Raw genomic sequence first — 18432 nt, forward strand, 5'->3', positions numbered from 1 at the left:
ATAAGGCTAAATTGCACAGCAGGATATCAACATAGAAAAAAGTTAAATATCCTACTAGATTTCATGATTCAAGTTTCTATTTCGAGGGGCCTTTACAAAGAGAAACATGCATATGCATAATCAGCAAGTATACAATAGCAATGTCAGTATTCAATTGAACACGACAAAAACCAGATACAAAATGGTGGAAAAAATTAGATAGAAACTATACCACAAGCTGTTATATTTATATCGGCTTTTCAAACTGTGTCTACTAGTTTTTGTATTTAACTTCAAAGGTATGAGATTGTACACAATGAATCCTTCAACATTTTCCCCCCGTTTAAATGCCATTCAAGGTCTATTTCTAAAAAAAAATATAATAAAGCACTTGACACATACGTCTACCTATAAAAAGGATCATAAAAATAGAAAAAAATCTGGCGAAACACAACCTAACGAATAATTACAGTGGTTCATGAATATGGCTTACCGGTAAGTTATAAGAATGCAAAATCTGCAAAAACATTTCTAAATTAAGTCAAAACCGTGAGTTTAATCATGCTATTGCTTTTTTAAGTAAAGGCAACAATGTTGACCACTGGGTAATATGCTGATCATCAACATAAGGCAGTCATAACGTTCCGTAGAAAACAATCTATAATACATACATTACATAATATTGATGTTCATACAAACCCACTATGAAACTCATTTTTATCTTCAGTTCATATCATAGGAAACATCTGTAAAACGTCTATTGGACTTCATCAAAATCTACTTCGACTAAAAAACTTGAACCTAGAGTGAGACAGACGCACAAACGGACGAACGAACAGAAAATATAATGGCCATAAATGGGGCATAATAATCCACAGGGGCAAAATTCGAAACTATACATCTAATTTAAGAGTGCTAACTTAGACAGAGTGACATCAACAACAAAACATATTGAACTTTAATTTAATTCGACTTTTTTCATTGCAACGTAAAACAAGGCTTTAGTTAGAAAAGTGTTATTCTAAGACAGAATTGTATCATTCTATAAACTATAAATATCCTGAAATAAACAGAACTTTTTGAAGGTGATTCTTTTCGATGCAAGGATTATTTATCATTTGATATAAAGTTTTTTCTAAAATTTACAAAAAGTACTAAACCTGAAATAAATTTTGTTTATAGTTTGATTATTAACATTTTATCATATAAACATGTCTAAAATTGTGTAACATTTTGAATTAATTTAAAAGAAAATTCTCTTATTTATTACGCGTCAATTAATTTTGATTATTATCACCAGTGCATTTTTTTTCTGACTTCTTACCACAGCAATCTTTTCTGTTAATGATATTTATCTGTTTTATGTTGACTGTTTTCCCCAAGTCAACACTCCAATATGCATTGTTTTGGTTTTTTGTTGCGGAAAACGTGTTTTCTTCTCCATCAACTGCCTGTGAAGCAGTATATTTTGAATGAAATGTTGAACTCTGTGACGCTTTTCTTCGTAGGGCATAGTTAATTCCTGTAGGAAATAAGTACATTTACAAATTATCACATGCATATATGCTCCAGTCGGTACAGTATTTCAGAGTTTCTGCTTATAGGATGCTGAACAACCAAGAGAACCGATATGTTTCGATTGTCGTTATAATTATTTAATCCATTTTATCACAGAAATAAACATATCACTGATTTTGTACTCAAATGATCAACACGACTGGTGCCCAATGGGGTTTAGGATTTGCTTGCTTTTTCAGACTCTGCTATCCCCTGCCCTCTCTTGTTTTTCGTTTCAGCATCATGTTAATTACTTTTGTATTGTGATTTAAATGCTGTTTGTACTTTGATCGTTTTTTTTCATTACCATGATTTACAAAATACACAAGCTAAATACCGAAAAAAAAATGTTTTGTATCAAAACAATTTTTTTCCCTGCATAATTGGTGAGTGAATCACTGTTAAGAGTATTTTTGTATATCAAAAGTTACAATGCAAATATCTTTTCTTTCTGAAATTTATAGATCTCCACTGGTATAGGTGCAAATTGTTTACCGTGTTTTTTGGGGGATTCGAGCGTCACTGATGAGTCTTTGTAGACAAAACGTGTGTCTGGCTCAAATATAATCCTGGTATCTGATGAGTTTGTTTATAACCACTGGTCGATGCCACTATTGGTAGAATTTTAATTCAATGAGGGTATCACCAGTCCAGTAGTCAGCACATCTGTATTGATTTGAGTTATCATTGATTTGTTCAGTAATAAATAAATTGATTACCAAACTTGGACATTTTGAAATGCTAAAGCTTTTCTACCTTATGAATAGATAACCACAGCTAAATTTTTTATATATTTTTGGTCCTCAATGTTTTCATTTTCGTTATTTATTTTGATTCGAGGGTCACTGATGAGTTTGTTTTTTTTAGACCAAATGATCGGATGAAACTAGTGTAAAACTTCTGTCCTTGTATCTATGTTGTGTTTATTTCCTTATCAATATGCATTGTGGTCTTTTTTGTTGCTATTTTTGTCTTTTTATGTGTTTTATATTTATCTCTTTTCGCGTACTTCTATTTTCTTGAAGGCGTGTACAATATAGTAGTTTTCAATTCAAAATAGTGGTAATGTACACAAGTTGAAACTTATATCTTACCTTTTGGTTTTGCAGGTTCTACTTTTTTCCCTAAAGATATAAGAGCATTTATTTTGAATATTTCAAAAGATATACAAATAAATTAATGATTTATATTATGTTCATGCAAATCTGACTCAACTTTGATTATAATCTTCAATTTATATGTATAAAAAAACAAGAAATTTATTATCTTTGCAACATTTTTATTGCATGATAAACATTTGTATGTCAAACTTATTTCTATTCCATAATTTCATTTGAAAACTAAACAAATAACTATTGGTAAAAAAAATTCAATAACATTAGCTGGCCTCTGAAACAACATGTGTTGCTAGTTCTGTATTTTAATACTTTTTTTTACTTGCTCTTATCATTTTTTTAACGTGTGACCAATATTGTATTTTCGATACAGAACAACAGTAATAACAGCAGTACGTTGATTCTATAATAGAAACAAGTAACTTACCTTTTGGTTTTGCAGGAATTACTTTTTTCTCTAAAATATAAGAACTATACATTAAAGTGCATGCAGATTTGTCAGCATAATGTTTCTATATTTTAATTGTTCGTGTAAAAGTAGCAACTAATTTATACTACATTGATAGGCAATAAAACATGATTTATTTTATAAATACATGAGGTCATAAATTCATCAGGTGAACTGTTATACATATCTCATTGCAGGACCTGTAATAGCTGACTATGCGGTATTTTTTTCTCATTGTTGAAGGACGTATGGAGACTGTAGTTCTTAACTTCTATACATGCCCTTTGCTCTGCCATTGGGACTTGTTTATTTGTCAATCATTCATACAACATCATCTAATTGATATTTTTTTTGCATAAAACTATTCGAAAGTACAACATACATATGTCAGCTTTTAATCTAAAGACTTCTATATTTTCCCCTTATTTTCGGGAATAAATTGACTAGGAAATTAAAGCATTATCTATTTTTGTTTAAATGTCAGTTTTTCAACTGAACCAAAATTAACAACAAACAGAGGACCAGAAAGATGCAAGTTTTCAAAAAGAATATCTTAAAATGTTTACCTGTATGGCCTATCACTTGAACTTCTGCCAAACTGAGAATTCCTTTTCCACTTCTCAAAATTTTCACATATCGGCCTGCGACTGGGCTCTTGCATGTTAACTCTATAACTTGACCATTTTTACCGGGACCTTTAAATTTACTACAATGTTTCATTTTATTGAGATTTTGTCCAACTGTAACCGCTATATTATGCAGCCTATGACCTGAAAAGATAGCAATATCAAGAGTCTTTATTACATTGTTCTTCAATCTTTCTATGCCAATCATCATATAACCGATTGTATACAAAATAGTTACTCTTTGTAACGAATCAAATATGAGTTCAAAACAAATGTTCCTTTTTTTAAAGAAAAGTATATACATTCATTCAATGTTCATCAACAGGAAGATCAAAATAAGATTCCAAAAAACTCGTTTCAATCACAAGGTAATAATGATCCGATTTTTCCTTTGTTTTTTCCCCCAAAAAAATCCAAAAGAAACACTTAGTGATCGTTCTGATTATACAGGTACATACTTCACAATGAAGGCTGATCATTTCACAATTACAAAAACAAAATAGGACTTTAGTAGGAAGATTCATCAGAATTAATTTATTTTACTCTCGCAACCCTATCCAACATAATAACGCCCTTTGACGCCACCCCCTTTACTCAATAATAAGGCCTTTTATGCCTCTGTGAAGGACTTAAGTTGAAACGCTTTGTTTACGAAAATGCTATACCAATATTCTAAATTGATAAAATTTGTTTCAATATAAGAAGGATAGTCCTAGGATTATCTGACTAGAATTCATAAAATACGTTTCAATGTTATTTAAAAAATGCCGATTTTATTTGTTTTTCAAATAGCAACTTTTTCGAAGTTTTTGTTGGCAACCAAGTTTCATAACACTGACATTGTCACGCGAACGACATTTCTGTTTAATACCAACTGGTTATATGCAATGCGTACGATAGTTTACGTTAAAACTGATTTTCTATTGATAAAAGCGTATGTTGAAAAACTTCAGAATGTTCACTCCATCTTTAGAGATCACTGCAACATAATTATCATCTAACGTTCGAAATACATGTATCAGAAATTTAATGAACAACACGGATATATGCAGTGGAGTCCACACGTTTTTTTCAGACCCATTACATACAGAAAAGAAATTAGTTACCGTCTTTTTTGGGGGAGGGGGAGGGGGAGGAGAAGAATTTGACTTCAAAGGAAAATATCATATAGAAAAAAATAATGTTTTATGTTTAAAATCTATTTGGAATGTATTGCACAGCAGGATATCAACTTAGGAAAAACTTTAATATCCTTCTAGATTTCTGGATACCTGTTTCTATTTCGAGGGGTATTTGCTATGAGGAACAGTAAGATATAAAAGATATCAGATAAATATTATAAGGCATTGCTTAATTTGTTGTCCCGAGCACCTACTTTTTAGTATCTTGCTTTGGCACTATTTGGATGATCAGAGCAAACAAATGTTGTCTTTTTTTTAACAATAAAATTGAGAATGGAAATGGGGAATGTGTCAAAGAGACAACCCGACCAAATAAAAAAAACAACAGCAGAAGGTCACCAACAGGTCTTCAATGTAGCGAGAAATTCCCGCACCCGGAATGTTTTGATATGGATTTTCCATTTGGAATCATACCGTAACAATTAACTGTTCATTTACTTTATATACAGAATTTCTGTTAATTGCTATGAACAGGAACTGTTGCTAGGGAAAAAGAAATGTACAATATAATTTTCCGTTATACTTTCCAATTTATGATTCATCTCGATGAAACTCTAAAAAAAAACTTAATCAACGTCATCAAAATTTTTGCTTGCTTTGGAAATAATTCTGTGGTTATGAGGAACAAATTGGACATTTTTATAATTAAGATAAATTTTCCATTCAGATTATTCATTAACAGTCAAATGATCATATTGTTTTCGGAGAGAAAAACAAGAGGCTCTCAAGAGCCTGAATCGCTCACCTTAATTTTTTTGGTATAATCTCTCATCAATGATTATTTTGGCTTTTCAATTTATTTAAATGTTCTTTGAATCGGCTATTTTCTTCAAAAGCAAAAAAAAATATAATTTTATCCTATGTTCTATTTTAGCCATAGGAGCTATTGACATACAAGGAAATAAAATATAAAATTTATACTAGATACTCTGAAAGTCATTAAGTCTAAGTTTGGCTGAAATTGATACAGCAGTTTCAAAGGAGAAGATTTTTAAAAGTAAGTCAACATGATGAAATTTTTTTGAAAAAAGTCTTTAAAGGGCAATAACTCCTTAAGGGGTCAATTGACAATTTTGGTCAAATTGAGTTATTTGTAGATCTTACTTTGCTTAACATTTTTGCTATTAACAGTTTTCTGTTTCTATAATAATATTCAAGATAATAACCAAAATTTCTTTAAAATCATCAATTCAGGGGCATTATACCTGAAAAACCAGTTACCCAATTCGGCTGAAAATTTCAGGACAGGTAGACCTTGACCTAATAAATACTTTAACTTCTGTCTTATTTGCTCTAAATGATGGAGTTTTTGAGATATAAGCCACAAACTGCATTTTACGCTGTGTTTTATTTTTAGCCATGACGGTCATGTTTTTTTGACGAAATAGAAAATAAAACACAAACTTTATTTTATACACCTTACTGATCATTCAGTTGAAGTTTGGTTGAATTTGGTTGAGTAGTTTTAGAGGAGAAGATTTTTTAAAGTTAGCAAATATGATGAACAAATTGTGAAAAATTGTCATTAAAGGACAATAACCCATTAAGGGATCAATTGACAATTTTGGTCATAGTTACTTATTAGTAGATCTTACTTTGCTGATCATTGTTGCTGTTTACAGTTTATCTTTATCTATAATAATATTCAAGATAATGACCAAAAATTGCAAAATTTCCTTAAAATTACCAAGGCAGTAGCAGCAATCCAACAATGGGTTGTTTGATTCATCTGAAAATTTCATGGCTGATAGATCTTGACCTATTGAACATTTTTACGACATGTCAGATTTGCTCTAAATGCTTTCGTTTTTGAGATATAAGCCAAAAACTGCATTTGACCCCTATGTTCTATTTTAAGCAATGGCGACCATGTTTGTTGATATATAAAAACTTCGGATATAATTTATGAACTAGATACCATAAGGAACATTCAGTTAAAGTTTGGAAGTATTTGGCCTAGTTGTTTCAGAGGAGAAGATTCTTGAAATAGTTTACGACGACAGTCGACGGACGACGACGGACGCCAAGTGATGGCATAAGCTCACATGGCCCTTTGGGCCAGGTGAGCTAAAAAATGATATTACAAGATTCAACCCATAAATGTTTAGCAAATTGTTTTAAGTCGGATCTAAAGATTTGACTTAGATGCATAACTTACAAAAAAAATCACTTCTCTATCCAAGGAACGGTTGATATTTCATCAAATTAAGCGTATTTGCAACATTTTTATGAAATATCTAATGGTTTGATTGATTTTGTATATTTGGAGTTTTAACGCTTCTTTTAGGCACCACATTTAGGGTGCTATAAACAATTTCGTATAAAAAAAAAACAAGGTGTTATTCCCAGACTAAAAATAGACATGGAGGGAAGTCCCTTTTTATCAACATAATTGGTGAAAAAGTATCATGTTTCTTGTATTTGGTTGTAAAAATGTGTTAATTAATTTTAATTAAAGCAGGTTGAATGATTAAAATAATTAAAAAAAGATAGATTAAATATACATGTTTTGAGGGGCGACAACATTGTAAACAGTGTTTTTTAGGCAGTGAAAATTGAAAACTTATTTGCAGCAAATGTAGCTCTTTTCGGAGCAGGCGAACTTACCCTGAAGCATGAATTTTTTGAAAACCCCGTAAAAATCTATAAAATTCATACAATTTTGATTATGAAAAATGTGCAGGTATCATGTCTGACGGGGTATGAACATGACCTGATTTCAGTTTTTTTTTTTGCTTAAGTTAGGCAATGTTTTTCCCAGTTTCTCTGGTCAAAACTTTTTAATACTATTAAAATATTGAAAACAACACGTTATTAATTTCTTGCGTCCGAAGCGCTTTTCTGGATTTACCTTCATCAGGAACGCTCAAAGCCAAACATTTGAAATCCGAAGATGTATAAGTACCGAAACCGTTGAAGAGCTGTATGTCAAAAAAATACCTAAAATAAATAGCCAAATTCATCTAAAGCCAACTTTGCCTGAGGGAGTTGAAACCTTAGTTTCTTAATAATTTATAAATTTTTAAACGGACAATTTTAGTAAAGTTTGTTAAATCATGTCAGTACCGAAATACTGACTACCGAGCTGATGATACCCTCGGGGACTGATAGTCCACCAGCAGAGGTATCGACCCAGTGATGAAAAATATTAAAAACAACACGTTATTAATTTCTTGGAACGGAAGCGCTTTTCTGTATATACCTTCATCAGGAACGCTCAAAGCCATACATTTGAAATCCGAAGATGTACAAGTACCGAAACCGTTGAAGAGCTGTATGTCTAAAAATACCTAAAATAAATAGCCTAAATTAAAAGTACACCTTTTTTTAATTCCATTTTAAACTAGAGAACATTCTGATTCTAGTGATATCTAGTTGTATATAAGTATCTGTTGATTTCACCCTTAAGATCTTTCGTGGCGGCCAGTTTTTATTGGTGGATAAAGCCAGAGTGCTCGGGGAAAACCACCGACCTTCGATAGAAAGACTTACAATCCTAGTAAATTACGGTAGGAGCATTCAAGCACGAGCGGAATTCAAAAACACAACCTCAGTGTTAACTGGCTATTGATTACAGTAGGAACTACCTTGACCACTCGGCCGACGAAGCCCCGGAAATATCTTATGCAAATAAAGTATGTAAAATAAAAATCCATGAGGGGGTAAATCAAAAGCAATAGTACGGTAAATGTCTAGTTTCATGCTTTTCATAATGGTAGGACAACGAAAGCACAAAATTTTACTGTAAATTAGACTGTATATTGAATCTGAACCAACAGTTACTAGCTAATAGAGTCACATATTGATAACTAAATATTTGGTTCATTTAACTGTTTGTATTAAACTTCAAAGGTATTAGATTTTACACGATAAATCTTTTCACTTTTTTCCGTCATTTAAATCCAATTCAAGGTATATTTCCTTTAAAAAAAAACACTCGTTAAACACGTCCACCAATAAAAAAGTATTATGAAGATAGAAAAAAATCTAGCGAAACACAATAATGAATAATTGCAGTGGTTCGTGAATGTGACTGAAGTGGTTGTTAGATGCAAAATCTGCAAAAACTCGTTCTAAAATTAGTCAAAACCAGGAGTTCAATCGTTGGAATGTGATTTAAATAAAGGCAACAGTAGTATACTGCTGTTCGTGACATTTGCTTTCTTTCGTAAAATTTAACTTTAATTGCTAAACGAATTGTCTTATGATAAACAAAGCCTCTTCGTTTTGCAGAAGTGTGTAATTTTACAATTGAAAAACTGCGATTTTTTTTAGCATTTCTCTTTTTATATTTCTTTTTTTATGACAATCGAAAAGTAACCGACAACAAGTTGTTTTTAGAGGTAGCCTTATGTTGACTTTACTTTGATTGATTTATTGTTGATTATTAAAAATTTGCTGAAAAATATTTCAGCCATACTTAGGACGCATACATTTTAACATGAAGATGTTCTCATTCTATGATAATTTTGATTTAAGACAGTAAATCGTCTGATTGAAATCAATTCTTAGTAGGAATGATCAAACTAGAATTTCAATGCATTTAAATGATATCTTTTCAGAAACTGCTGACATTAATCTACCTTATGATCAAATAAAAAATGAGTGTCTTTCGCCTCATATTTTGTGAAATAAAATCAAAAAGTTAGTGCGACAAAAAGTTTGAAAAAAGCATTACAATATTTGCCGATGTTTGGTATGGAAATACAAATACAGACGACATTTTCAGAAAACGACATCTGTAACAAGCATAAACTTTATTAGTTTAAGCTACCTCTTTACAAGTACAATTACAGTCGCTACAATGTATTGACTTTCAAAGTTACACAAAACACCTTACAAATATAGATTTATTTCGTCTTTAAACCATTGTTCCACTTCTGAATTGTGTATTCTTCTTACATGTTCACTTTGTACAATCAAAAACCTGATTATAAATTTTTCAAATAAGGCCTTTGAAAATAGTGGAATTTATTACTTTTTAAGTGTCAAAACTCGTTGGAAGTTCTTGATAAAATGCATGCTTTTATTGGTAATTTTGAATCTGTCCAAAGTTTTAAATATTCTACCATATATACAACATTGTCTCACATTGTCATTAAGAAAATATTCACACACCTAACTGAATGGACATTGAAAAAGTCAGAATGTGAATATATGTGCAATCTCTTTTAGGTCATTTTTATATGTCAATTGGGCATACTTTGATACTATGTTTGACCTTGAATTTGCCTGGATAATATTTTGCTCGCTTTGGAGAATCTGTATTTTGTCAGGTTATCGGAATTCCTCTGGGGACTTACTGTGCACCACTTATTGCGGACCTGTTTTTGTTATGAGTTACAATGTATGACAAAAATCAGCAAAGACCCATCAAAACAACATCTGATACAATAATTCAATATAACGTTTAGATATTTCGAGGATATATTGTCTCTCAATAATGACAACTTCAGTATGTATACTAAAGAAATGTGTCCTGTTGAACTTACTTTAAATAAAGCTAATACTAACAATGACCACTGCCCTTTCCTCGATCTTGATATCCATATCATTAATGGAAAGCTTAATTCTTAAATTTATGATAAAAGAGATGATTTTTCGTTTCCTATCGCTTGTTATTCATTTTAAGATGGGGACTTCCCTTCTTAAAAAAATATTACACCAGGGTTTTCGATATCACATACTTGTCAAAACATTTACTAAATTTTATCATCGGTACAAGGATATCATTCGTAAATATAGCTCAACATGCAGACTTCTGATACAGGTATTTCACATCTTATCTTTTATTGTAATATTCTTTATAAAGCACAAACATGTCAGTAATCACCTCAGTAGCTAACAAAACTTTCAGATATATTTTTCAATTAGGAATACAGTAACGATACTGTTGTCAGGTCATTAAATATTGCATATTTTGGCTTTAATACTGATTCACTTATAGGGTCTTGGAACTAAACACATTTATTAAAATAACAGTTGTTGTCATGCCACGGGTTATGTTCTTCTTATTTATGTTATTATGGTATGATACTAAACCCCTCACTGGAGGGATTGTGGCCGTTATTCATATGATGGAGACATAATTTTTTAATCAGTTTAAATGAAGTCTGAAGCTGGCATGTCAGTTAATTGCTAGTAGTCTGTTGCTATTTATGTATTATTGTAATTTTGTTTATTTTCCTTTTTTTACATCTTCTTTTTTTTTTAACTGAATTTTGATGTGCGTATTGTTATGCAATTACTTTTCTACATTAGCTGGAGGTATCGGGAGGAGGAGGAGATCTAATAAACATGTTTAACCCCGCCGCCTTTTTTCGCCTGTCGCAAGTAAGGAGTCTCTTGCCTTTATTAGTATTGTATTTTTTTTAAATTTTAGTTTCATGTGTATAATTTTGAATTTAGTATTGCGTTCATTATCACTGAACTAGTACATATATTTGTTTAGGGGCCAGCTGAACGACGACTCCAGGTGCTGGAATTTCTCGCTGCATTGATGACCTGAAGGTGACAAAACATTTTTTACATACAATACATGATCTTGATTTTCATATAAACTTCACTATAAATGGTTTTTTTTATCTTCAGCTATGCAAAAATGAATTTTAATGCACACTAGTTGTCATATTTGAACAAGAATGTGTCCCTAGTACACGGATGCCCCATCCACACTATCGCTTTCTTTGTCCATTTGACTGTGAAAATTAGGTTAAATCTCTTATTTGACATTAAAGTAAGAAAGTTTATATCATAAAGAACATGTGTAATAAGTTTCAAGTTTATTGAACTTCAACTTCATCAAAATCCATCTTGAACAACACTCTTAAAACTCGAGTGAGACTAACAGACGAACAGACGTTCGAACAGACGGACGAACGAACGGACAATCGAACAGAAGTACAGACCAGAAAATATAATGCCCATAAATTAGGCTTTATAATCCACAGGGGCAAAAATGCGAAACTTCATATCTAACTTTAGAGTACAACCTTAGACAAAGTGACCTCAACAACAAAACAGATTGTACGTTGGTTAAATGTGACTTTTTTCCTTGCAAAGTAAAACAAGGCTTTCGTTAGAAAAGTGTTATTCCAAGACAGTATTGTATCTACTTATCAATATCCTAAAATAAACAGAACTTTTTAGAAGGTAATTATTTTCGATGAAAGGATTATTCATCATATGATATGAAGTTTTTTCTAAAGTTTACAAAAAGTACTAAACCTAAAATAAATTTAGTTTATAATTTGATCATTAACATTCTATCATATAAACATGTCTAAAAACACTCTTCTTTATCACAAGTCAAATAATTTTGAATCTTATCACAAGTGCATTTTTTCCGATTTCTTACCACAGCAATCTTTTCTGTTAATAATATTAATCTGTTTTACGTTGACAGTTTTCCCCAAATCAACACTCCAATATGCATTGTTTTGTTTTTTTGTTGCTGAAAACGTGTTTTCTTCTCCATCAACTGCCTGTGAAGCAGCATATTTTGAATGAAATGTTGAACTCTGTGACGCTTTTCTTCGTAGGGCATAGTTAATTCCTGTAGGAAATTAGTACATTTACAAATTATCACATGCATATATGCTCCAGTTGGTTCAGTATTTTAGATTGACATTTCGTATCATGATTTCCAGAGTTTCTGCTTATAGGATGCTGAACAACCAAGAGAACCGATATGTTTCGATTGTCGTTACAATTATTTTATCCATTTTATCACAGAAATAAACATATCACTGGTTTTGTAATCAAATGATCAACAATACTGGTGCCCAATGGGGTTTAGGATTTGCCTGCTTTTTCAGATTCTGATACCCCCTGCCCCCCTCTTGTTTTTCGTTTCAGCATCATGTTAATCACTCCTAAGTCTTTTGTATTGTGATTTAAATGCTGTTTGTACTTTGATCGTTTTTTTTCATTACCATGATTTACAAAACACAAGCTAAATACCGAAAAAAATATTGTTTTGTATCAAAATAGATTTTTTTCTGTATAATTGCTCAGTGGATCACTGTTGGAGTATTTTTGTATTTCAAAAGTTACAATACAAATATCTTTTATTTCTGAAATTCATTGATCGCCATAGCTGCAAATTGCTTACCATGTTTTTTTTTGGATTCGAGCGTCACTGATGTGTCTTTTGTTGACAAAACGGGTGTCTGGCTCAAATATAATCCTGGTATCTGATGAGTTTGTTTATAACCACTGGTCGATGCCACTACTGGTAGAATTTTATTCAATGAGGGTATCACCAGTCCAGTAGTCAGCACATCTTTATTGATTTGAGTTATCATTGATTTGTTCAGTAATAAATAAATTGATTACAAAACTTGGACATTTTGAAATGCTAAAGCTTTTCTACCGTATGAAAAGATAACCACAGCTAAATTTGTCCAAACTTTTAAATATTTTTGGTCCTCAATGTTTTCATTTTCGTTATTTATTTTGATTCAAGGGTCACTGATGAATTTGTTTTTTTTAGACCAAACACTTGCATGAAACTAGTGTAAAACTTCTGTCCTGATATATGATGTGTTTATTTCCTTATCAATATGCATTGTGGTCTTATTTGTTGCTATTTTTGTCTTTTTATGTGTTTTATATTTATCTCTTTTCGCGTACTTCATTTTTTTAAAGCGTGTACAATATAGTAGTTTTCAATACAAAAGTGCGGTAATGTACACAAGTTGAAACTTATATCTTACCTTTTGGTTTTGCAGGTTCTACTTTTTTCCCTAAAGATATAAGAGCATTAATTTTGAATATTTCAAAAGACATACAAATAAATTCATGATTTATTTTATGTTCATGCAATCTGACTCATCTTTGATAATAACCTTCAATTTATATGTATAAAAAACAAGAAATTTATTATCTATGCAACATTTTTATTGCATGATAAACATTTTTATGTCAAACTTATTTCTATTCCATAATTTCATTTGAAAACTAAACAAATAATTATTGGTAAAAAAAAATTAATAACATCCCAAGTCAAACTGAACTGCTATTAGTAGCTGTTTTTATCTGTTATTTGCCAGTTCTTCATGTTTTTAGCAGTCCTTTAGCTGTTTTAAGCATTCAATCTAATAGCAGTTTGAAAAACTGCCACATTTCACCATTTCTTAGCATTCGTCTTAGCATTCATCTTAGCATTCGGCTTAGCATTCGTCTTAGCATTCATTTTAGCATTCCTCTTAGCAGTCGGGACAACAGTTATGACAGCAGTTCGATAGCCGTTGACCTATCAATCTTTGTTATAAAAATGCTTGGATCTGGCTGTGTTTTCAGCTTGAAGTTAAACATTTATTTGAAGATAATTTGATCATTTTCAAATGTGCAGTTTGGTCCATGTTGTTTAGAAATACTTGCTAGTGAACAACTGTATTTTTGTCAATTATAAGCTTAATCTTGGATGAATTGAATATTTTTACACACCTGCAGTACAGTAAGTTGAAAGTTACAGTTAATGCTTGTGTATATTCTGACATAACTTTGTAGAGGGAAACAGAAATCATACAGAAAGCCCCCAAAAAGGGGGATAGTTGTTTACTTAAATAGAATATCTGGTATTGACAGGATTGTATTAGAATACTAGCATATATATAAACTTACACTTCAAGATATTATTTGAAAAAAATAGATATGATTATTTAAATCTATTATTTTGTTAAAAAACAAATCTAATCATATTCGAGAGTTGAAAAAAGGGGGAGGGAATTCATAGGTAAACCTAGACTGCGAATAGCTGATTGGTTAAAATTGTCAACACAATCCATTTAATGAAATCAATTTTAATATATAATGTTACTTTAGTTTGTTTCAGAAAAAAGAAACATAATATATATTACGTACATGTATCAAAAATTTATTTGTTTAAAATTCCAAAAGAGAAAGAGGATATAACTGTTGTCTTTTGGTCCACATTTAATTGAATAAAAACAGTACATTTTGGCATGTTTGGTAATAAAATAATGATAACAATGTAATAATTTCTTATTTGAAAATCACTTAGTCAAGGTAGTAATAATTAAGCCTTTTTGCAGTTATAGTTCTTAAATAAGTTGATTTTTTAAAAGTTTTGATAAATATAGTGCTTTTTAAATGTTCCTATATTACGACCACTTACATAATTAATAAAGGGTCTAAGACCAGCTTAAGTAAGTGCTACTCATTTTTTATACATTCCCTTAAAACTAAGTCTGTTATAAGATTGTATAGTTACTGCTCTAATTACAAATATAAGTTTAAGTACAACTTTTTGAAATTTCACAAAGAATTACAGTAAAATATTAGAATTTTAATAACTTTTGCTTTTATATTTCTTGTACACTGCAACTTTGAGCAGAAATGATAGCTTTCCTCAATGGTTATTAGCAGTTTATAAAACCATATTAGGATGTAGATGTAAAACTTAGCAGTTGGCATGAATATTCATTATTGACAGCTATTATTATAGCAGTTCTCATGAATATTTATTGTTTGCATTGATAGCTGTTATTATAGCAGTTCTCATGAATATTCAGATCTCATTTAAATTCTTCGTTAAAAATAACTGCCAAAGAACTGTGAAGGCTAAATAAACTGCTAAGAAACAGCTATGAAATGCTATTAGAATGCATTTATGCAAATTAATCATTGCCTTATATTTGGGAACTGTGAATGCTAATAAACTGCCAAATAACTGCTGTCAAATGGGAACTGTGAATGCTAATTAACTGCTAAAGAACAGCAGTTCACTTTGACTTGGGTTTTGCTGGCCTCTAAAACAACATGCGTTGCTAGTTCTGTATTTTACTTGCTCTGTATATTTTTTTAACGTGTGACCAATTTTGTATTTTCGATACAGAATAACAGGAATAATAGCAGTACGTTGATTCTATAATAGGTATAGATTATCAGATGGCATTTTTCATATCAGACCCTTTAACGGTCCTAGGTCATTATATCAGCCAAAGAGCCGCAGGCTCGAGGGCTTATATAAGGAACAAGGTCCGATAAAGGGTCTGCTATGAAAAATGACATGTAATTGTCGTTTTATCATATATTTATCATGCTGTTTTTCGAATGGCATAGTTAATCACTGAAGGAAATTAAAACATTTACAAATTAACATATGCATGTATGCTCCAGTTGGTTCAGTATTTCAGATTGACATTTCATATTATGATTTACAGAGTTTCTGCTTATAGGAAGCTGTATAACCAAAAGCACCGATATGTTTAGATTGTCTTTAACATTATCTCGTCCATTTCATCACATTTACATTTTGTATCTCCACTGGAAAAGGTGCAAATTGCTTACCAGGTGCTTTTTTTATTCGAGCGTCACTGAGGAGTCTTCTGTAGACGAAACGCGTCTTTGGCGCAAATATAATCCGGGTATCTATGATGAGTTTGGTTATAACCACTGGTCGATGCCACTGCTGGTGGAGTTTTAATTCAACGAAGGTATCACCAGCCCAGGAGGCAGGACCTCTGTATTGACTTGAGTTATCATAGATTTGTTATAAGTTATAAATAAATAGTTTTTTGCTAAGTCTTTTAATAGATTACCACAGCTATATTTGGCAAAACTTATTTTTGGTCCTCAATGCTCTTCAACTTCTTTCTTAACTTTGATTCGAGTGTCACTGGTGAGTTTTTTTTTAAGACGAAACGTGTGTCTGAAGCTAATGTAAATCTTCTGTCATTGTATCTATGATATGTTTATTTCCTTATCAATATCCATTGTAGTCTTCTTCGATGCAATGCTTAATTTGTATTTGTGAGTGTTATATAATTATTTCGTTCTCCTTAAATCAATTATTAACGCCTGTTCAATATTATAGTTTTATACAAAATAGCTGAAGTGTAGAAAAGTTGATTCAATGATTGAAACTTTCTTAACTTTTGGTTTTGCAGGTTTAACATGTTTCCTTTAGTTAAAAAAAGCAATACTTCTTAATTTATAATAGTTGTTGAAGCTACCAGGATTATTTTTTAGTACGCCAGACGCGTATTACAAATAAAATCGAGATTTTTTAATTTCATACAATTTGAATTGAATTATTACCTTCAAAATAGACAAAAACAAGGAATACATTTCTACGCAATATTTTTTTTATCTGTAGTTTTGTCAAACTAAACAAATGACTTCCTGTTCAAAGAACTCACTAAGTTAAACTGAACTCTGAAAAAAATATGTGTTGCAAGTTTTGTCTTTTTATGTATTTTGTTTTTTCTCTCTCTCTTCAAATCTGTCAACGCCTGCTCAGTATTGTTGTTTTCAATAGAGGATAACAGTCGATTATATAATAAAAACTAGTATCTTACCTTTAGGTCTTGAAAGAATTACTTTTTTGCCTAAAATATAAGAGGAATGATTTTCGTTTTCAATATGTAATTAGAAATAAATTCATGATTTTTTAATTTCATGAAATATGACCGGACTTGGATTTTAAATTCAAATCATTTGTTGGACAAAACACAAGGAATTAATTATCTATGTAACATTTATTTTTATACCAAACTCATGTTGACCTTGTAATTTAATTTAAAACTAAACAAATAAATAATAGTAATAAACAATAGTTGATTCAATGAAAGACATTTTGGTTTTGTAGATTTTACTTTTTTCCCTAAAATAGAAAGCAATTATTCTAAATATTTCAAAAAGCATACAAATATTTACAAATAAATTGATATCTTTATAAGTTCCTGCAATCTAACTCAACTGTGATAATAAGTTAATTCATATAAATAATCGTTTGTTTGTTAATGTGATTTTTGTCGAGCCTGCAACTTTTGTTGCAGAAAGCTCGACATAGGGATAGTGATCCGGCGGCGGCGGCGGCTACGGCGGCGGCGGTGTTAGCTCACTTCTTAAAAGCTTTATATTTTAGAAGGTAGAAGACCTGGATGCTTCATACTTTGTATATAGAGGCCTCATGTCACGAACTTTCCGTCAGTCACATGTCCAATGTCCTTGACCTTATTTTCATGGTTCAGTGACTACTTGAAAAAAAGTTAAGATTTTTTGAAAGGTTAAATTCTCTCTTATTATAAGTAATTGAATAACTATATTTGGTATGTGCGTACCTTGCAAGGTCCTCATGCCTGTCGGACAGTTTTCACTTGACCTTGACCTCATTTCATGGATCAGTGAACAAGGTTAAGTTTTGGTGGTCAAGTCCATATCTCAGATACTATAAGCAATAGGTCTAGTATATTCGGTGTACTTGTCCAACTGGTAGGTGTCATCTGACCTTGACCTCATTTTCATGGTTCAGTGGTTATAGTTAACTTTTTGTGTTTTGGTCTGTTTTTCTTATACTATATGCAATAGGTCTACTATAATTGGTGTATGGAATGATTGTAAGGTGTACATGTCTAGCTGACAGGTGTCATCTGACCTTGACCTCATTTTCATGGTTCAGATGTCAAAGTTAAGTTTTTCAGTTTTGGTCTATTTTTCTAATACTTTATGCATTAGGTCAACTATATTTGGTGTATGGAAATATTTTATGATCTATA

General features: G+C 31.1%; 1 protein-coding gene across 1 annotated transcript in view; it reads right to left on the bottom strand.

The window, feature by feature from the left end:
- The window catches only part of LOC134722967 (uncharacterized), a 167620-nt gene that overhangs the window by 88880 nt on the left and 60308 nt on the right, over positions 1-18432 (bottom strand). Inside the window, exons 48-55 of the mRNA XM_063586601.1 lie at positions 17508-17537; positions 17233-17262; positions 13624-13653; positions 12264-12461; positions 3666-3869; positions 3079-3108; positions 2631-2660; positions 1304-1501 (exon numbers count right to left, since the gene is read on the bottom strand). Of these exons, the coding sequence (XP_063442671.1) occupies positions 1304-1501; positions 2631-2660; positions 3079-3108; positions 3666-3869; positions 12264-12461; positions 13624-13653; positions 17233-17262; positions 17508-17537 (750 nt within the window). The remainder of the gene's footprint in view (positions 1-1303; positions 1502-2630; positions 2661-3078; positions 3109-3665; positions 3870-12263; positions 12462-13623; positions 13654-17232; positions 17263-17507; positions 17538-18432) is intronic.

The sequence above is a fragment of the Mytilus trossulus genome, chromosome 6 (assembly GCF_036588685.1).
Source record: "Mytilus trossulus isolate FHL-02 chromosome 6, PNRI_Mtr1.1.1.hap1, whole genome shotgun sequence".
Taxonomy (NCBI): Eukaryota; Metazoa; Mollusca; class Bivalvia; order Mytilida; family Mytilidae; genus Mytilus; species Mytilus trossulus.